Source organism: Amblyomma maculatum, chromosome 1 (assembly GCF_055883805.1).
Source record: "Amblyomma maculatum isolate TAMU_Amacu chromosome 1, ASM5588380v1, whole genome shotgun sequence".
NCBI lineage: Eukaryota > Metazoa > Arthropoda > Arachnida > Ixodida > Ixodidae > Amblyomma > Amblyomma maculatum.
The window spans coordinates 269,329,852-269,352,364 of NC_139344.1; the positions used below are offsets into that span (position 1 = coordinate 269,329,852).

At 43.9% G+C, this 22,513-nt stretch overlaps 1 protein-coding gene across 3 annotated transcripts in view; it reads right to left on the bottom strand.

The window, feature by feature from the left end:
• Positions 1-1,544: 1,544 nt before the first annotated feature.
• mino (glycerol-3-phosphate acyltransferase mino) overlaps positions 1,545-22,513 on the bottom strand; it is a 103,908-nt gene continuing 82,939 nt past the window's right edge. For all 3 annotated transcript variants that reach the window (XM_084591232.1, XM_084591231.1, XM_084591230.1), the window contains exons 17-22: positions 19,415-19,557; positions 19,225-19,302; positions 15,887-16,012; positions 13,192-13,315; positions 6,043-6,111; positions 1,545-2,548 (exon numbers count right to left, since the gene is read on the bottom strand). In XM_084591232.1, coding sequence (XP_084447358.1) covers positions 2,376-2,548; positions 6,043-6,111; positions 13,192-13,315; positions 15,887-16,012; positions 19,225-19,302; positions 19,415-19,557 — 713 coding nt within the window. In that variant the 3' untranslated portion in view covers positions 1,545-2,375. The remainder of the gene's footprint in view (positions 2,549-6,042; positions 6,112-13,191; positions 13,316-15,886; positions 16,013-19,224; positions 19,303-19,414; positions 19,558-22,513) is intronic.

Here is a 22,513-nt window from a genome sequence, read left to right on the forward strand (position 1 = left end):
CACGAAACGACCAAAGGCCAACACTGAATGCCAGCCTTCTTTTGTAAATAAATACTCCAATGCCCTTCCAAACAAACAATATTCTGTGGAAATACCATTCTATGCTAACGTGTAATGAACGCCTGAAGAAAATATTCCCGGAAGCACCAAAGATAACATACAAATGCAATGCAAACCTCAGAAATATTCTAGTACATTCTAAACTCAACAACAAGCATCCAACACAACCACATCCTTGCTCTGGACGCAGATGTAAGACTTGAAATCATATACAAAAAGACACCACAGTTAAAAGTACTGCAAGCGATTTAACTTTTCACATAAAATCAGGCTTTAATTCAATTAAAGCCTGATTCACATCTTCAAACTGTCTACCTCCTAGAATGCTCCTTCTGTCATAAACAGTACATTGGAGAGACAGGGCAATCAATGAATGGCTTAATGGCCATAAGGCAGACACAGGCAAAAACCTCCTGAAAGCAGTTTCCCAGCATTTCAATCAGAAAGACCATAAGTTCGAAGAAATTAAATTATATATTCTCCAGTCAGGCTTTAAATCTGCAAGGGTCAGAAAATATAGAGAGCTATATCTTATTCATAAATTTAGAACATTGGAACCAGCAGGAATATCTCTAGAGGAACATTAGAATCCCTTAAATATATTGCCTCTGCACCAAAACTAGCTGGGAAAACAATCCTATATAGCAGTAATTGTAGTTTATTCACTGCATGTGTACTCTCTCTCCCCCCTCCCCAAAAGCATAAGCTGCAGGTGTTTCTCCAAACAAGTTTCCTACTTATCACTTACTACTTTAGTAGGCCTTTGAACTTTATTTTTGGCATGGCAGGTGTGGTTCACTGTCCAGATATTAATCTGTATTGTCCTTTGTCCCTTTGCAGGAAGCTTTTGAAATTTGTTCACCTGCAGATATATCCCTTATCATGACCCTTTGGAATGAGTTCCTTTTCAAGAAATATGTGTCTGCACCAAACCTGCTTTAGGTGCAGACTAATCATCCACCCCACAACTATAGTTTTAGTGGTACTGCTGCTTTTACTTCTTTCTCAGGCCACAAGATCACCAGTTCCAGGCTGAGAAGTACATATTGAAGGAACATTTTTTTTTCACTCCTTGACCTACTTTCTTCTCACCCACTTTCCTCCCCTCCCCCCGCCTTTCTTCTCAGAAAGCAGAAGCTTATTTAAACACCTGCCAGTGATAATCGCTCTGCCCAGACAACACAAGTCCACTTTGTTGGCTCGACCTGCAAACTGAGGCTTGCCCCCTCTCACCTCCTCTACCCTTGTTCCGTGCTCTTTCATACAGCGTAGCCATCTTCTTCCTCTCGTTCTACCTGAACCCACTGTCAGGCATTCTAAACAAAAAAATATTCAGTACACCCAAACCCATGATGGCCTCTGGCAACGTTTTTGAAACTAGTAGTTTAGAGCAGTAGTGTGATTGCATCAATTAATCGGAGCCAGCCATCAAGACAGCACAGTTATCTTAACACACAAATTTCAGACTACAAAACGAAGGCAAGTGAAAATCAGTTATTTTTATTAACTATAACTAGAAACCTGGCAACAGCAACATAATGCTTACCTTGAAGGCACTTTTTGTCCCAGACAAGCAACTTTTGCCTTTGAACACTTGGAACAAGAATTCATTTGTTAACTATGATGGCATGATGACATACAGAAATGTGCAGTCATGAAATGACAGTATTCACAAATGAAAAATTTGATTATATGTATATACATGGTACATGCCATGCAAAAAAAAAAATGCAGTTCTCTCAATGAAGTTAACTCACTTTTAGAACCAAAATAGGCCTGAATCCCTTCTGCTTCTAAGAGCTAAAGCTCAAAAAACCACAACTCTCACAAAAAACAAAATTTGAGCAAGACAATAAGACAGATTATGAACTACTAATATTCTAAAAACGGCAGACAAATGCTAGGCAGAGCAACTTTAACAGTGCACAGAATGTTCCCCAGCGTAATTTGTAGCCATCCAACTACCAAACCAAGGGCACATTATGCACCCAATTTTAATTACACTGCCTTCACAGTAAAGATTTTAAGGAAATGCAAGTGACACACAAGCCTCCTTTTTCAGATTCATTCAATGCATTCATGACTGCAATACTCCCCCCAACCACAAGAGAAAGCACGAACAGGTCAGCACACCCACATGAAAGTGTGCACGCATACAAATGCTAGCAAATACTACCTGGAACAGTATGACCAGAGGTTTAAAAAAAATGAAAACGTGACAGAAACGTCTGAGTAGAGCACATTTGAACAACTGCTTCTGTCTTTGGTTGCGTGGCCGTCCTCATTTGGAGTCTACCAAATCAGTGTCCACCAGGTCACCGCCTGAATGCCCCCACAAATCTAATCACAGAGTCTATGGCTTCGTCCACATTCCATGGTTCCCCCAGGTAGAGGACACGCATGCCATCTTGAGAATGGTGCTCCACTATGCCCCAGTGTTCATACAGCTGGACAGCATTGCGCAGGGTGTCAGCAGCAAAGCTCTCCTCTGCAGCAATAATGCAGTGAACAGCTTTAGACAGAATAATGGCACTCCACATTAAGGATATCCAATTTCAATACACAAAAACCTTCCCCCATTAGAAAAAATGCATCCTAAAAAGAAACTCCTCTCACCGAACCCACAAAAGCGATCAAGTCACAGATCACTCATATATCGAAGCTCCTGCATACCTTCTAGCAGAGCACATAACAGAAGATGTTCTAAGACTAATGAAAGAACACACCTAGCAGAGCCTGTTGTAGTAGCGGAAGACTACTGGTAAAGTTCTGAAGTGATACTGAAAGGAAGACACACACAACCAACTGACAGTATGGAGTTGTTGTCTGTCCATTTGCACTGCGAAACTCCACCTTTGTAAACATGAACTAACTAGCCCAGATAGTTTTCGTGGCCAATATACAGCAAAATTTAATTTGGGCTGCACTATCCCCATTATTAAAAGATTTGAAGTGATATTGGGATTGGGAACTCCCACATATTTCACTGTAAACTGATGGAGTGGCAGCCCCTTGAATTCATGAAATGCTGCAAAGTAATGCTAATGCATGATATGCCGTAGCACTCCCATCATTTATCATTTATTGTCCTTTTAGGGCCCTGGGTCGGGCATTACATAAGGGGGAGGGGGAGGGTAACGAGTAAAGTATGTGGTCATATGATTATACAGTGGAATGAAAAGCAGAGGCAAGGCAACGTTATACATTTCTATGGAACCGTAAGTAATGAAAGGACAAGACGAAAAGAACACCCATTTGATTCATGATACATTCAATCAGTGGCACAGCTTGCTGCAGACTGCTGAAGCATGGCGTCTGCAGAGAAGACTCTCTTCACTAGGATGCAGCCATGGATATCACTTTCAAAGTGCTCTTGGCACTTCATCAAGGCACAGCGAGACCGGAGGAAGCACACACTTGTCACTCATCTCTGACCCCAGTAGTGGTCAAGGTAGCACATAGCAGAGGTCCTGTCATCGACGCCTCTCCCCACACCCATAGCAGCGCCAAATCGTGTCCCACAACGTGACCATTCTTGCTTCGATCCCAACATGAACTGACTGCACGCAACACAAGCCTGCACAGTTTATTTTAATGGCACGCCAGAGCTAGAAGGTTATGCTACTAGCATCAATTACTTTAACTACTGTCCAATACAGTCGATTTCTCTTCACAAAAAACAACCATCCAAATTTTGGCAGACGTAACTGTGGCAGGCGTGTAAGTAGCTTTGGACGAGCAGAGTATTATGCACCCCATGATGATGCCAGTTCCCGGCAGGATCGAAAAGAGTATTAACTTGTATGCAAATCAGCTAGGCTATTGGAAATTTGAACTGCACGCGGCTTGCCAGGCTCACTTGCGCTGGCAGTCGGTCCTTTGCATGAGCGGTAGGTAGGGTAAGAAGAACTACAGATAATAATTAAGCGGTGTGCATGCACCGTGAAATCCAGTACTAGACACGGCTGTGAAATTTGCTGCAAGCTGTTGAGGTGTCACCAGAGTGTGGAAGGCAGGATGGAGTGCCAGTTGGCTTTTCTTGGCTGGCACTGTAACAAGTTTATAATTGATTGCCTCATGCCATGCGTGTGCCACGATGCCATCCTACGAAAAAACAAAACGAAAAGCTGCAGCATACGCAGCACATTCTTGCCATGAATTTTTTGCCTAGGCCCGATTTCTTTTTATGTTCGGTTATTTCGAACATTTTTCACAGTCCCAATGACTTCAAATTAATTCGGTTTTAATGTCCCTGATGAAATGGCACGTACTTTATTTATCCTAAAGTTTTATGTACTAAGAACTGTCAGCAGCTACTAGGACCCGAAAGCCTGATGAAGATACACCCAAAATGATTCTCAAAAACAACTGCGTTGAACCTGTGAGCCAGCCGCCGAGAACGAGGCTTTAGAGGCACATGCATGGCATATGCAGAGTACGCTTGCTTGCCCTATGGTCCGAAATTTTAGTGCCAAGATTTTGTACGTAGCAGCAGTACAGTGGAAACAAGAGTTCTCGTACACTGTATTCACATACACAAAGGCCGACCCCCAGAGGGTATGCTATCTGAACTAGGTTAATAGTCTGCTATAGTTCTCTGATCAATAAATTGGGCCAAGAACTTAGAACTGCACAGAGAAACATTACAGAACTTTACATAATACAAAGATTAGCAGTAAAAAGAACAAGCCTTTAGCATTACACCCAGCCTTTTCACAAGATCACCAGCATAACATAGCTACTTTCTGCCTGCAATGACTGCAAATAATGGCGGAATGAAACTCTCAATCACTTGTCATGGTGGCTCTGTGGTTATAGCATTTAGTAAACGTGCACAAAGCTGTGCAATCGAATCTGGACTGCACTGACCGCATTTCCATGCCGGAAAAATGCTATTGGGTCCTTCTTCCATACCACACTATCACTTTGCAGCCAAGGGCAAGAATAGTTGTGAGGCAGGACACACTGCCGCTGCTATGAGTGGGAGGTACTTCGATGCCTCTGCAGAACGCTGCCTTGACCCCGAGTAGGCTGGCGATGAGCTTCCAGTCCAGCTGTGCCTTGCCGAACAAGCAACAAGCACTTTCAAAATGGTATTCGCTTTGGCAGTCTGAGAGCCGTACCACAGAGTTGTTTCCCAATCTGAAAGCTCTGGGAGTGGGGCACCATGATGTATCAAGCATCGGCATCACTTTGCGGATCTGAGGGGCCGTCACTTCATAGCTCTGTAGCGAAATTGGGATTCGGCAAACTGAATGCAGGAAAAGTGAGGGGCTTCATTAAGAAATACACAAGAGAGGCGAACGCTCTCTTCTTATGGAAGTGGGCTTAGACTTTCCCGCACAGAACTCAAAATCTTAACCGGGCTGGTGCAGGTCACCAGTTACGATTATCTGGTTAAATTTATATTCAAATTTACAGGACTACAAAAATCTTTATAAAAGTTCGAATTATAGATGCTTTAATTCACTTATTTTTCTCTGTCCACCTAGCACATCAGACATCACAAGCACTCACTAAAGCCATACTTTGTGAGAATTGACTGCTAAGAACATCATTCCTTGCTGTGCACCATATTTGAGTGGAACCACCTTACAGCTCTATCACAGTTTGAGTGGTACTGATTACCTTTTTTTTTCCCACAATCTCTGCATTTTTGTTTACTACATTTACTAAAATGTGCCCCTCCTACTTGGACCTTGTTGTGGTCTGAATACTAAATAAAGTAACGAAGAAAAAAAAATCACTATTCAGCGGCGACTTGACGAGCCAGGAAAGCCATTTTAGTCAAACAGATAACTCATATGCGGCAAATGTACACTCTATTCAAATCATTTAACACATATGCATTGCTGCTCTTTCTACAGAACACCCGACGAGTACGGAATGCTGCTTTACAGCAAAACTTTATGAACATTAAAGGTACAGAGGCAACCATTAGTAAGTGAACACATTCAATTCACTAATGAAAAATTTCCTCACCATAATACAGTGTTCCTTGCTGCAGTTTGTCTTGAGCCACTTTCTGGATGTGCCTGAAGAATATCCTCTCTGCAATCACAAGATAACCTCATGCAACAATGCAGCAGGCAGCAACAATATATGTGATCCATGTCAATCTAAATACCTAATATGGCACATAAAGCTGATTGTGCAGTAGCTGTAGTCAGTCGGAAGAGAACCGATATATGAACAAAGCTGTCAACCTCCAATGTGGTTTCAAATATGCCGCATGGTTTACTTCATTGGGTGCGATTTTGCAGTAATATGTTAGGCTAAACTTTCTTTGAAGCAGCCAAAAGTTCCTTTCAGCATAGATAAGTGAGCATATGGCACAAATACACAGTCTACCCTGGATATACCTAACTCAAAGGGGATTGCAAAATAGTTTTATATAAAAATGCCAACAGATTAGCTTTTTTTTAACCCAGAAACATCAATATGATGCATCTACGCTAGCGTGCATTGACATTACACAGTGCATGGTTGCCTTGCCTTTCACCTCCATCAAAATGCAGCTGCCGCAGTAGGAATCGAACCTCAAAGAAATGAACACCTGAAATTTTCAAGTTGGGGCTCCCAAATACTGCCCCATAAAAATCTCTGGTAAGTCTATTGCCAGCAAATTCCAGCAAATAAACTTCACCCAAAATGAAGCAATTCGTTTTCAGACACAACACAGCCAAGAGATCGAGAATCAACAGAAAGCAGTCAGAGTTGGTTTGTTCCAAGAAAGGGGATAACTCAGTAGGTCCGCTGTCTAGAAGTTAAAAAGTGGGACAAGACAGGAAGGCATGATAGTGCTGATGTAGACAGAGGATGACAGACAATGACTGCTTCCACATACAACAAATTTATAGGTAGTATCGATTTCATTGATGGACTGAAGGAATACTACAGGTGCCGTGAATGTTCATTGCATCACCCCGCATATGGATGGAAGAGAGCTGTGTATGCTTGAGTGTGTGTGTGTGCGCTCTAGTGAGTGAACCAGCAGCAGATGCTACATGCCACACAACTGTTACTGCTGCAAAGCGTGCCACACTTAGAAGGACATCGTATCCCACAGGCCTCCCAAAATAGGCCTGTGGGTTGCAGAGCGAAGGAACTCTGTGCAACAGCTCCATATTTCCAAAAGACACTGAGCACGTTGGCTCCTTAGTGCAGAGAAGCCATCTGCGGGAGCGGCACTGATAAGGAAAAATAACTGGATGAGAGAGAACTTGGAGGGAAAAAAATGGCTGCAATGCACTAAGGAGGCAGCGGAAACAAGGGGAGAATGCGAGGTCTAACGATGACTGCAGCCAGCTTTCGCTGGCTTCTATTTTGGCAAGAAATTGACACAGGGAAAAAGCAAATTGCTCTTTGCAGACAGCTAGCATTGCCCCTTTGACCACCACGATCAAAATGGTCGAGACAGCTGATGTTTTCATGCACGTGGAGAAAGTGTACTTTCATCGCTCAGTGTAATCACGCATCCAATGAGGTGTTATGCAAAGTAGAAAGTGTATGCACTGTAGTGGTGTAATGTAGTGTGTGATCGTGTGTTTTGCATGCGGCAGAAGAAAATAGCAGATTTCTTCAAATAAATTGGCTTTGAAGTTAGTGTAACATTTTCATTTGAGATTTTGCTTGTCTACACACGTCATTTGCATGCCTAGGTTTGACCCCTGGCTTATAATCCCAGATTTTTCATTACGATATTTATAAATAACGAATGATTTTTTGCTGTACCACGTGATTCGTATCGTGATTTGACTGTACGAGGTGAAGGATTTGGCTACCAAAGAGAAAATTTTGCAGACCCTGAAAGGCAGGCTCTCGACAGAAAGCCAGGAGGAAATGCAACGCGAAAAGAAGTACCCTGTCTATGTCCATGTAATGTGAAAAGTGAAAACAGATTCTTCTGGCGTTCGAAATCAAGAAGCGTCTGCAAACAGCAGCTCAGCCGGAGTTAAAAGAGGCCTTGCTTCCGTAGGTGATCGACTCGCATAATGCAAACCTGTAATTGAATGAACCCTTCATCTTGGCGCAAGGCACCCAAGATGCACATCAATGCATTCAAGTACGGGAAGGGTGGTGTTCAGTGCACATAACATGAAGTTGTTTTTTGCCACTGTACACAAAATCGGCTTTGGTTTCTGGGGTTCAACATCCCAAAGCAACTCTGGCTATGAGAAACGCCGTAGTAAAGGGCTCCAAAAATTTCGACCCCCTGGGGTTCTTTAATATGCAGGCGTGCACTCCAGTGGAACATATGCTCTCGTGCCATGATTTCTGCAACCAGTACGATGTAAATATTTTGAGTGTGGTCAACATTCTAGCATACGTTTGACAAAACACTGCCACACACGTCACAGCTAACTTTTCTTAGAGCAGCCTCGTATCTGAGCATTGCGATGATACAGAAGCCAAAGCATCGCTAGACGACAATGGAGATGACTGCCAAGACTATGGAGCTGTTCTGCCGGATGTGGTGACACTCACTGATTATGTTAGCATTGATGACTGCGTTGTTAAAGCTGACTCTCTTACTGAAGAAGAAATTGTCATAGACTTGTTGCACGGCGAAAGTTCTACGGTGGATAAGGGGCCGTGAGAGAAACAACCTTGGCCCCCTGACACGGTGAAGAAAGCCGAGGACACTCTCAGTGTGCTGGAAGAATTTTGTTGGGACACTGCAGACAGCATGGAAGGTGTTCAGCACTTGAAAGGACTGCGAAAAACAGTTTGGCGTGGGTTTCTGTGGGGAATGAGATGAGCATCCTCGAATACTTTTCGCAGTAAAGGTATTTGATAAAAGTCGTGCCTAGTTTTTTGTTTTTTTTCTTTTTTTGTTCTTTCAATAATTTGAACATATTTTATGGCCGCTAGAGAACTGAATTACCAAGCCTTTACTGTATCAAACTCAAAGATTATTCCTTTGAAAATCCCATGTATAAGCACAAAAAAGTTGTGCCATTTATCAAACTACAATTTCACCAGTCGTTTGATATACAGTAGCCGACGGGTAATTCGGACTCCAATAATTCAGACTTGTAGGATATTTCGGACTTCAGTGAGGCACCGTCAGTCACCCCATCGAAGCGCATACATATTCGCGACGGATATTTCGGACTTTAAAAGTCCGAAAGTTCAATTTTTCGGACTAATTTCAGTCCCCTGCAGGCCAAAATCTGCAATCTTATCGGCTTTTCGCCGGCGCAACAAGCACCATCTTGGATTGAGGTGGATTGGCTCTGCAGTTGGATTGGCTTGACATGGTTTCGGTGCCCCATTTTTGCCAGGAGAGGCCCCTGCAATCTCTGCCACTTCGAGGTGGCAGTCGGATTGTCATCGCCGTCAACCTGCTTTTGTCGCCAACGCTGACAGCTATCTCTGTGCTTTGTCTCATACGTCCGCCGTGTTGTCACACGAGTTTCTCCGATCGCGTCAACCGAGTGGCGCGCCGTCAATTCTTTGGCCGTTTTGTGATTGCGTCCGGCGGTTCCACCGCTCTGAACGAAAAGTGCCTCATTTTTGCGTGTTTGACGAGCGGTGTGGTGCGCACTCGGGCTGTGGACATGGCCCCGCCGGTGCTGCCGGGTCCGTCAAAGAAGCGTGGGAGCTATTCTACCATGACCCTTGAGAAAAAGGCAGCGATCATAAAGCTAGCGCTGAGTGGGCGAACGCAAGCTGACGTGGCCAAGGAGTTCGCACTGTCGAAGCAAACTATTTCGGATTACGTGAAAAATAAGGAGATTTTTTCCGCCTTTGAGGCGTCCCACAGCAGCAGCCAGAAGAACGACAGGAAAGGCGACCACCCCGAATTGGAGAAGGCCTTGCTACTCTGGCTTAAAGCTGCTTTAGCGAAAAACCTTCCAGTGTCGGGCGACACGTTGAAGGAAAAGGCAGAGACCCTGGCCGTGAAAATGAGAACTGAAAAATTCAAGTTCACGGACGGATGGCTCCGCGGTTTCAAGAAGAGACACGGTGTGTCTTTTAAGAAGATGTGCGGGGAGAGCGGAGCCGCCAACCCAGCCACGGTAGCAGACTACCGTCAGACGAAGTTGAAGCCCTTGTTGAGCCAGTACAGCCCGGAGGACACCTTCAACTGTGACGAGACCGGCCTCTTCTTCAAGATGTTGCCTGACCGCACCCTCTCTTTTTCGGGTGACTCCTGTTCAGGGGGCCGCCACAGCAAGGAAAGGATAACAGTAATGGTAGGTGCAAATGCCACTGGCACTAAGAAGCTGCCACTTCTTGTGATAGGCAAATCCAAAAATCCTAGGTGTTTTAAGGGCGCGAAGAACCTTCCCGTGTGGTACTGCAGCAACTCTAAGGCATGGATCACTCATGCTTTGTTTGAAGATTACGTGCGTCGACTCAACCGAAGTTTCGAGCGGCAGGGGCGACAAGTTATTATTTTTGTTGATAACTGCGCGTCTCACGGCACCTTCGACAACCTGAAAGCCATTCGGCTCGAATACCTGCCACCAAACACCACCAGCGTGCTCCAACCAATGGACCAGGGGGTGATCAAAAACCTTAAGGTGCATTATCGGAACCGTCTTCTGCGGCGCACAGTCCTTTGTTTTGACAACGGGAAAAAGTACGCCACGGATCTTTTTGCGGCGGTTAGCATGCTGGCTGATGCGTGGAAGGCAGTGAGAGCGGAAACAATTGCTAATTGCTTCAGGCACGCTGGATTCTCCGCCGATGAAGTCGATGACGTAGAAGACTGCAACGATTCTGAGGATTTGACTGCAGACAGTGGCGAAGACCTCATCGTTCACCTTCGCGGGAACGGAATGGACATTCCAACGGGCTCCACGTTCCGCGAGTTTGTTGAAGTGGACGACGGCCTCGATATGTGTGCGGACCTCACGGACAACGAACTTGTACGCCAGGTTCTTCAACCTGAAGACGAGTCGGACTCCGACGACGACTTGGGCGGCCTACCACAGCCATCGCTTGCACAAATTACGAACGCTGTGAACTTGCTGTCTAGCGTGTACAGCGAAACGACAACTTTGGCGCAAATACAAGCGCAAATCGTCGCCAGCAAAAGAAATTTGCCGCAAGGTAAAATCGGCGACTTTTTTAAGCCGATTTCCTCTGAATAAAGTGATTTTTTGTGCTTCACGGATTTTTCGGACTGTTCGAATATTCGGACCATTTTTCGGGTCCCTTCAAGTCCGAAAAAACGGTCGGCGACTGTACTGAACTCCGCACCATGCACTGGAAGGTTAACTGCTCCCAAAGACCCCATCATCCTTGATTGTTTACCATGTGCGCAAGAAGCGAGAGAGAAACAGTTCGGCAGTGGCCGGTAGGGAGCAGATGCAGCCAATGCAGCAGTGGTGTTGGGGAAGGGGAAACAAGAGAGCGAAGTGCAAGGGTGAGTACATTCTTTTGTTCCTCCATGGGTGTGCAGACGCATGCAGGAAGGAAAACTTCTGTCGAGCTTTTTCTCTCTCCTTTCTTCTGCTTTTCCTGTCTTCATTCACAGCAGCACACACAGCACATGCACTGACAAGCCAGCTCAGCAGATGGTAGACAGAATGGCAGACAATGTTGGTTGCTTTCTCCAGCCAACTAATTTTTGCTGGAAAAGCTGAGCAAGCTGCTATGCACTCCTACCAAGGACGCTGGTATTCTGCCAAGTTTGCCCCCATCTCCTCAACCGTTCCCCTTCCCCAAAGGAACTAACACATGCTGTGATACTGCCGTACAGCACCTTGGCGCCCTGTCATAGCGTAGGCTGTGGACTGCGCTGTGACAAAGGACACACTAACGACTAACCTTTTTTTGAAATTCCCAGCGGTAAAATTAGGAGGGGGGGGGGGTTCATTACGCCAGTACATTCGGTTTCGTTCCAAAGCAACTCAGGCTATGAGTGATGATGTAGTGGAAGGCTCCGGAAATTTCAACCACTTAGGGTGCACTGACATCGCACAACACATAGGCGCCTGGCTTTTTGCCTCCACCGAAAAGCGGCTGTCATGGCCAGGATTAGCTCCCCCATCCTTGGGCACAGAAGTTGAGCATTCTAACCACTGCACTACTGCAGCGGATTGCATAGGGCATCATTTGTCACAATCATGAGACGTGTCAAGCAGATTTCTGTATACAGAATTATCAATATATCAAACCATTTTGCGATACCCTTCCAGTTGATATATCCAGGTTAGACTTTAAAATAGCTTAAAAGTAGACAATTTTAGTGGACCGTATTTGTGCCTCCGCTCCGCTCAGCCGACGAACGGGAGAGCTACTGCGCATGCGCCAAATGTTCAGACGGGAGCGGGCAATTGGACAGGCCTTTCCGTTCCGCTTGTTCGCAGTCCTAACGGAGAGCGGAGCGGCACTGCGAGCGCATCGCATGTGGTGAGGCTACGTGTTGCGCCACCACCCGGCTTCACAAATAACGAACGCCTGCTCAAAAATAACGTATGCCTCTCGCTTCACATCTTATAAAAAGTTTACGCGCAATAATAAGTATTGCTTTGCACCAGGGCAGGAAAATGCAGCAGTGCTTTTTTAATACCTAGTTCCACTTTTTATAACCAGGGGGCTCTTCGTGCAATTCACCTGCGCCTTCGCTCAGCTAAAAAATAAATTTTGCCGCCAGCGATCCGGTTAGGCTCAGAGGGCAACGCGAGCGTAGTGGTGTCACCAATACGATCTGCTAAAACTGTCTAGTGACTGCTACATTTAAGTTCAGATTTTGCTTGCTTGTTTGCATAAGTGTCTGCTGCCAAAGTATAATTTTCATACCTAGGTCTAACCACTGGCTTATAACCGAAAGCTTTTCATTACAACGATAGCTCAAAATAGCGATTTTTGAGGGTCCCATGTGATTCGTTGTATTGAGATTTCACAGTACAGGTTTATTGCTTCCACTGGCCGTTGTGACAAGAAAACTGCAATGACATCAAGACACCTTTCTGTAGTTTAGATCTGAGGGTAGGCTCCACTGCCCTTCACTTCCAAATGATGCAATGCATTTTTCGATGTGAACAAAAAATCAATACACAGAGCCAAACAATAAACCTTCACTAAGAACTGAAACTAGATGGAGTCATCCTCACTGTCCATTTAAGCACCACATTTAGCACACACACATTGATAAAGTAACACCATGCATACCTTCTATCTGTGTGCCCACCAGCTTGGAAAGAGAGCAAGCAACCACCCAGTAGGACTCGATGCAACTTGCAAGCACTGTGCGGAGGAACTCCAGCATTCCAATACTGGTCTCATTCAGGGTCACCTGCGCGAGTTGAACGTCACTAACAGTTGCTAGAAACAGATGCAAAGGAGAAAAACATCGAGCATTTGGTTGGCTGCAACAATGAGCACCTAAAAACTGAAAAGCAAGCCTCTACCCTTCATGCTGCCAAAGGCATGTGACCAAACAAAAATTCAGCACTAAGATCGAAAACACGCCCAAAAACCAGTGCACATTAACAATAAACCCATCAAATCTGCAAGCAAGCATGTGTAGCACACAAGGTGCTCACTATAAAGACATGTCAATCATCCTCCACGTGGAATACCAAAACGGCTCCAAATGCAAGGTCCACACTTGAAGGTTCTATCACAAGTTTGCCCCACAGGAGATCTTAATGATGCCCTTTCACGTGCCACTGCGTACTATGGACATGTAGTGCAAATATTTGTGAATGCTAATGTGTACAGAACTGGGCTTTTTAAAAGGTGAGCATTGTGATATCTCCTTAAATTGATGACCATTAGTTTGGAAATTCAGATAACTTGAACCAAGTTCTGGCAGACGCCCATATATATATATCACGTTGGACACTCGTTAATTCAAAGATCAGAAGGCTCACACCAGTTATTTCAGACGGGGGTCACGTCAAAGGATGACACTGGAAAGGCCAGCAATCTAAACAGATCTCCCCGAACCCAAAGTGCATGAAATGGCATTCACCTCAGGCGCACACACTAAGGCAGGCGCAACAATTATCGAAAGTATCCCATTGCCAAAATGTAGCCCAGCAGGATAGTCTACCTTCTCTTAAATTCACACCATCCTGCCATCGAAAGTATGCCGCGTTTCGGACACTGCTTTCCACATACATTGTGCCCTACGAATAAGTATGCATATTTACCTAAATTGCACCCATGTGCTTCCTCTACTCGTTGAGTATACTAACACATCACATTTTAAGGGTACTCACCAGTTTCATATTGCTGCCAGCCATCTTGCGCACTACAAAAATTTTCTTCATTTGGAATAATTAGTAAATTAGGTTATTTTTCATAGTTTGCTTAATATTGACTTTAGGCAATAAATATGATTCGCCAAGTAGAAGATAGTATTGTATTGTATTGGGGTTTTTTGGCGCATAAGCAACTGAGGCTATCATGCGCCAAGAGCAAGGTTAAAATCTTCTTATTTAAAAAGGGGAAGAAGGTTTGTTAAAGTTTACAGTTTATTCAGAACGTCTGCTTCTTTTAAAAAACTAAGAACACATGTTAAGTTTATTATTGCTCTTTCTCCTAAAAGTAATTTGGGATGGAAAGGGATGGCACGATCATAAAAAATAGTGAAATGCTTTCTCCGTAGTGTCTTTAGTTTTGGGCATGTAATCAGGATGTGGTTGACTGTGAGTAGCTCTCCGCATTCTCCACACATAGGCTTATCTTGTTTCATTAGTAAAAAGTTATGTGTGAGATGTGTGTGCCCGATACGCAGACGGCATACTGTAACCTCCATGAAGCGTTCCTGATGAGTGCTTGTTTCCCATTCTTCTATTATAGGCTTTACGAGGTGCAATTTATTACTTTCTTGGTTATTCCATATAGACTTTTGTTTTCGTTTAATTAACTTTATGCAATCCTTATAAGGTATGTTTACTTTCTCTATTTCATTCCTGCCTGCTTGAGCAGCACACACGTCCGCTCTCTCATTTCCTTCAATGCCCATGTGGCTTGGAACCCAACAGAATATTATGTTACGTCCTTGGGTTGAGATCTTTATTACATCGTGTATTATGTTTCCGAGTAATGGCATGACTGCATTTCTGGAGTTTAGAGCTGTGGCGCCAAGTAGAAGAGCACCTTCAGAAACCCCCCTTCCACTTGTTTGTGGTATAGAAAGTTGCACGTGTATCTTTTTTTCTGAACTCCAAAGAAAGCCCATGAAATGCAGAAACAATCTCGTGATAAGGGCATTCGTGCGCCACAATAATGCTGCTCTCAACTGTGGATTGCATGAACCAAAATCACCTGCGGCCGTGCCTCAATGGCCCAGTTCCAGCTTTAGGCTGATAAGGTGGCGATGGCTGTAGCCCACTCGCTGCAACTTGCACAGTCACATGCGCCAACTGGCTCACGCGAGAAGAAACCACTGCAGAAATATCGGCCTGCCGCTGAAAGCCATGGCTACAGCTGGTTTTGTTCTCTCATGCCATTGCTGAGAACAGGGCAATTGTGGTGCACGAATGCGCTAGCCACGTGAGTGTTTTTGCAATTTGCAGGCTTTCTTGGAGCTCAGAAAAAATATACACAGTTGAATCCACATATAATGATGCCGGTTTTAACACTATATCGGTTACAACAATGAAAAGCTTCTGCACCGTCCACTTTTGCATATTTTCTATGGTAAAATAACCCGCTTACTACAATGACCCCATGCCGCATTATCGGCTATATATCAATGAAGTCTGGCTTCTGAGTGATTGGGCCAAAAGGCAGTAGAATGCGAAATTCTTGAAAAGAAAACAAAGAATGAAATTCCAGCTGCTCAGTGTATATTTAAATTCTGCACTTGATAGAAGAAAACAGGAAAGAAACAGGGTGACGTAGTTTTACTGACCCGATACTGCTCATCCTGAAAGTTGGAATCCTCATTTCCTTCAATTTCACTGTCGAGATGAAAAGAGTGCAGTTTCTTCATTGCCAACTTCCTCGATGGATGTGTCAACACCAAGGGGCCAGGACACTGCACACACAGAAAAAGTTCACTGCTCAGGTCACTTGCAAATATGTACAGCACAAAAAATAGCACAGACAAAAAGAAACAGTTTTGCGAGATTGCAACTTCATTTCTTACAACATTAGTTAAACCTGGATGTAATAAAGTAGAGAAAAGTTTAAAATGTTTCATTACATGCAGGCTTTTGTGTAACAACAAGCTAGCAACAAATGAAATGCTTGCTTTTACACTTCATAACTGAACATCAAGTTTAGTTTTAAACCAGCCAAAAGACAACACAGAGAAGAGAAGCAAACAATATGAGGCTGGTACGATTACCAACTCGCCCAGTCGTCAACCTTGTCATGGTTTGGTTTAGTTTGTGGGGTTTAACGTCCCAAAGCGACTTAGGCTATGAGAGACGCCGTATAGGGGGACTCCGGAAATTTTGACCACCTGGGGTTCTTTAACGTGCACTGACATCGCACAGCACACGGTCACCTTGCTTTTCGCCTCCACCGCAAAGCGGCCGCCAAGGCCGGGGTTCGATCCCTCATCCTTGGGAATGCCAACCTTGTTATTTCATCAAGTTTAACTAAAAACTTTTCACTATTTTCACTTGATAGATTCAGAGAGGGAGCCAACTTCGATGTGCTCAAGCACCCCCACTAGTTTGGAGTTCACATCAATAAGCGGCACATTTCCACTCCCTATCTTGTGCATGTATCTGCACTGATAAATTTCTGGGCACTGGTCAGTAGTGCCTTCAGGGAGGGTAGTATGCACTCATGGATAGCCTCTTCCCCCTTCAGATTCCTTATTTGACGGCCTTCTGACAGTGGCTTAAGCTACACTGGGACTTTCTTACTTCAACATGCTGCCAATAAGCCCTCTATGGCTTTCCAACCCTCCTGAGAACACGTCTAGTGATTGGAACCTAAGTGGCATCACTCCCACAGAAGTTAAAGTATGCTTTTGTCTAGCGTAGGCATGGCAGCCTCAATGATGAAGTACTACCTGCTTGTTTTCCCAGCAGAACCATTAGAAAAACTCACGTAGTTCTTTGCAGCCATACAAGATTCCTAACGGCTCGTGGTAGCAGAGAGGAAGTGCTATGTCACATCCACTTATTTGCCAATAAATTTACACCAATTGCTTCATTTGAAATTTAATCGTGAACAAACATTTATTAGGCTCCATGCTCTTCTAGTTTATGAAAAATGCATCAGGCTCAGCAAAATACCGCTGTCACTAGCGTGTTGCCATCATGTTTACTGGGGCAGCCCCTATACCATGTATAAAATTGCATCGAATCAATTTTTTTCATGCACAATACCATTAACCATTTCACTGTCACGAACGTACCGGTACGCTTTCGCATGTTGATGCCAAAACATCAAAGCAGCCATTTGGAGCAGTTTTGAAGCAATATTGTGTTTTCTATCAGGAAGAGCAGTTTGGAGCAGAATGGAGCAAACGAAGCAGCACTTCCACCCCTGCAGGCCTATCTCACTAACATCACTGCCTTGTAAACTCTTGGAGCACATTTACATAAGCAAATAATGAAATTTCTTGAATCTAATAATATATTATCCAATGTTCAACACTGTTTCAGACAAGGGTTTGATCTCAATGCCTGGATTTCGGGGGCCAAGTTGATGCCATATTTGTAGATTTCTGTAAAGCATTTGACTCAGTACTTCACTGTAAACTTCAAAAAAAGATACCACAGTAGACTCTAATAATGCTCGTTTAGTTTATTGGATTTCCAGCTTCCACACACAATGTTCACAGTTAGTTAACTAGCTGAATCCTACACGTAACTTCTGGCATTCCCTAAGGCTCCCTACCCTATTGGTTCCCTCTCCTTCTTACTTTATATAAATGACCTTCCATGCAACATCACATGCCAGATATGCCTCTACGCCAATGGCTGTGTCTTGTATTGTCAAATTAACAACCATCAGGACCACAACCACCTTATTGATTCCTTTTCAAAGTTCTGTGCCTGGTGCAACAAGTGGCTAATGAGTTTAAACTTCCAGAAAACTGTTGTCCTCACTTTCAGTAACAAACAGTGTCCTTCATAATTCAATTATTCTTTAAAATGGGTCAGTCACTAAACAGAGTTTCTAAATGCAAGTACTTTGAAATAACTATTACGGATAATATGGTCTGAACATACTGACTCAATCTGCAGCAAAACCTTGAATAAACTTTGTTACCTACGCCATACATTGTCTGAAGCCCCAAAGAAGCAAAACTCTTGTATAAATCTGTCATCTGCCCTCTTCTTGAATATGCGTCCACAGTGTGGAGCCTGAACTCCGCAATCAAAATTAGGAAATTTGAGACTATGCAGAGGAAACCGCAGTTTCATCTTTCGGCGGTATGACCGCGATTTTTCTCCCTCTTCCATACTTTCATCAGTACATTTACCTCCTCTCTCTGAACATCACCGCGCTGATTCTTTGAAGTTTTTACATTGCATTATTAATTCTCATTGTCACCTCTCGCATAATACTTACCTAATGTTTGCCTAATTAGCATCATCAAGAAGTCACCATCCACTAAACATTATACCTTTCCATGCACGGATTAACTTTTTTCCCTCTAACAATATCCGATTGGAACTCTCTTTCTGGCAGCATCCAGGATCTCCCACCGAAAAATATTTCTGGTCCGCATTGAAAGTAATTAGCGTACTGTATGACTGCCCATGAGCGAGATCGGGTTTGCACATGTGTGGCATTTGTTTGCTTTTTATTTCTCTTTAGTAGTGTTGCACTGTATATGGTTGGCACGCTACACTATTTGTACCGTCTCTGCCCACTCCTGCTACAGCCCTGACAAAAGGGCTGCAGTATGTGAATAAAAAAAATAATTAGAAAAAAAAAACTGTTTCAGCTACTACTTTCCAACTGGCCCATTTCCTTGTATGTTTTTTCAAAGATCCCATGAAAAATGTAACAGCAAAGTTCTACTGCACGAAACCTGATTCAAATTTCGAACCATTGATTCAGATGTAAACCTTGTTGAGTCTGTACAGAAACTTATATCATGCCATTTTTTTGTGAGATGGGACAATTATGCCCTACAGTTCATTTCTAGTGGCGCATTATGTGAAGAAATGTGAAACTCCCAAAGAGTGTGCAAGCATTTGGCTACAAAAAAAGGTAAAACGGGCGTTTCCATGCATTTTCATATCCTTGAGCTATGACCACTATAACGTCACTTACCTTGTACAGTGATAAAATATTGCTTTCAACTAGGCGCTCTATCGAGTTATTGACCACTGTCTGTGCATCGCTGCAAGGCTGAAAAATTAAAAAAGGAGCGACAAGGCTATGTTAGGCACGCACAAAAACGTCAGCACTGATTAAAGTGTCACAATCACAAACCACAATTGAAGAAGTGACAATCACGTACCAACACCAAAACAAACTCAAGTTGGAGGATGTTTATCAAATCCTGGCACTTGCTCAATAAGTCAGACCGTGAGACGACCACAAGGTTGTCGCGGCCACGCAAAATTGCAATGTGATCACCAGTTAGAGTGAACAGGGCAGTGGCTGAAATAAAAGAAAAAGATGGGCATTAAAAAAAAATGGACATAAAGAGGAGCTGCACCCTCTTAAAGAAGCGCAAAGTGTCAGGCAACTCGCAGTATCTCTCAACACAAAGAAACAACTTTGTGAGGCAAAACATATGTGAAGTAAGGTCTCAATTTCATTTCCTTATTCAATCTGCCATTAGTGGGCCCATCCAACAATATGTACTGTTTGAACCAACTGGGTCAGGCTAAACATGTGGCCTGGAGACAAGCTGGTAAGCCTCTAACAGGGTTGCAGTGGGAACAAACAGTCAAGGAATCATTCATGTAGTAACCTTGCAAAAATGCATCTTATTAATTTTAAAATGAACAAACGATTCCTGAGCATTCAATAAGCAGGAACTTAACTAGCCTTTCTTTCCTGAAAAATATATGCAGTAGCTTTTTCACGCACCTCGGCAAAGCTCAAATGAAACTGCTTGTCTTCACTTGTTTTAACCCTTTCGCTGTCAGGCGTTTCTGGCAGTGACGCACCGCCAGTGTTCGCTTGGTATCAGAAAACGAGCATATCAGGGAAGGAGTATAGCGATTTATTTTTGATTATGATTGGTATACAAATAAAGTAGTCAACAGAATATGCACATTTCAGTGTTCTGCAGATGTTAATTGACATCATCATCATCATCAGCCCGATTATAAATTAGATAAATGAGAATAATATAGGAATAAAACTGCGATACTTCTTGAGAGTCCGAGTCCAAGCCCGGCTTGTATTTATAATCAAAAGAACCATCCCTCCAGTCCGCAGTCGAAGGTCCCACGCGGTCAGCCATCCGAAAGTAACTGCGCTCGCAGAAGGCGCACTTTCGGTTGCCCGCACAACAGAGAGAAATGGCACGTCGTGAAATCAAGGTGACAGAGGGGGATGGAAAGAGGCTAAAACAACATCCTTTGCTACTGCTAGCCGCAAGCAAGGGCGCGGCAAAAGAGAGCGAAAGTAGTAATCGAGTCATGTGTAGACCTATTGGAGAGGCAACGGCGCGAGCCCCTGAACGTGACGCGATGTAGCAGACACGCCAACAGAAGAAAAAACCTGCAAACATGCGCAGGATGGCAGAACATCCCTTGAACCCGTAACCACACATACACGCCGCGAAACGCGCGCTGCATGATCGCGATAGAGTAGTGCGTGCAGAGCGACCGCGCCCCCCAGCAAAAAGGTGACGAGGGTGGGCGCGGTCGCTCCATACTCTTCAGTATATATGTACCAACACAACACGAGGGGAAAATATGAACTTGTAGAAAGATTTGACAGATGGCGCAGCCTGTGCAAGTGCGCCAGCTTCGCGACCAGGTGCGGAATTTTGAACGCAGGATAGAGAACGTACCGGTACATCAGTGACACTGTGCGGGGGGAGCGAGAAAACGTACCGGTACGTTCGTGGCAACGAAAGGGTTAAATATGTGCTGCCTTCAAAACGATGTTCTAGGATGCACATGGTTACTCAATCCAAAGGGACGACAATGTCAGAGGTGCACAGAGAAATCAAGAAACTGTTTTGAAAACATTCGTATACATGTATGCCCAAGGACACTAAGCGTAGCCTATGTGAAAAAAATTCTGAGCGCACTGTTAAACCTACACTGCAGAAACACGAAAGCCTGAGCATAGCTGCTACACAGGGTACATCATGTTTGTTATCATCACCATTATCAACTGAATGCACCATCATTATCATCGCTACTGTCAACACTGCCTTTATCACTACTTGCAGTGTCATTGTCATCGCTACTACAGTCAAATCTCGATATAACGAATCCCGCGGGACTGCGAAAAATCATTCGTTATTTTGAAATATTGTTGTAATGAAAAATCTGCGATTATAAGCCAGTGGTCAAACCTAGGTACGAAAATGACGTACCTTGGCAGTAGGCACGTGTTTAGACAAGCAAAACCTCAAGTGAAAAGGTTGCACTAACTCCAAAGCTGATTTATTTGAAGAAATTCATTATTTTCTTCTGCCGCATGCAGCAAACACGACCGCGCACTACATTACACCACTACAGCACATACACTTTCCGCTTTCCGGAACACCTCATCGCGTGCGTGATTGCACCGAGCGATGAAAGTTCAGACTTTGTCCATGTGCAAAAAGAAAAGAAAAAAAAAAAAATCGGAGTTTTTTATGACCTTATCTTCAATGCTCCCTGAGCTTTGAAAATCTTGTCTCGGTCTTTCATAGTGATCGCGGCAGTCAATGGGGCAATGCTAGCGGTCTGTAGAGGCCGAATCGCTTTTTCCCTGCGTCGATTTCTTGCAGTGAAAGCAGCTGCGTTCATATCTTCTTGACACTTCGCTGGCTAATATCATCGCCAATCTCGTACAAACTTCGCAATAAGATAATCAGCGGCAAAAAAAAAAAAAAAATACCGTCCCGCACGCGCAAACGCACGAACGACCGAGTCGCGTACGGCACACAACACAGGAAGAAAAAAAACGCAGGCAGCTAGGCCTGCTGGCTACTGCGTAATAAACCATAGCTTCATGGTGGCGCTAGGAGCTGGTCCTAGATGTCCTGATGATGATAGCTACAGCCCACGGACCATACACACAGAAACGGCGGTTTCTGTTTCGTTTCACGCGAGAGTTGCAAGCTGCGGTGCTGTTAATTTTAGCCAAATTCGTAATACTGATGTTCCAAAATTATAGAACAAGAAATAAAATACGTTCGTTATTCCGAAATATACGCTATTTTGAAATTCGTAACTCTGAAATAGTTTTACATTGAAAACATGGCAAATCTGCCGGGGATTCTTAAAAAATTCGTTAATTTGAAAAGTTCGTTAATGTGGTGTTCGTAGTAACGAGATTTCACTGTATTATCCTCATGGTAGACAAAGAGAATTATGATGTGGGTTGGTTAAAGCGCTCGGCTGGGGATCCGAGGGATGGAGGTTCGAATCACAGTGGAGAC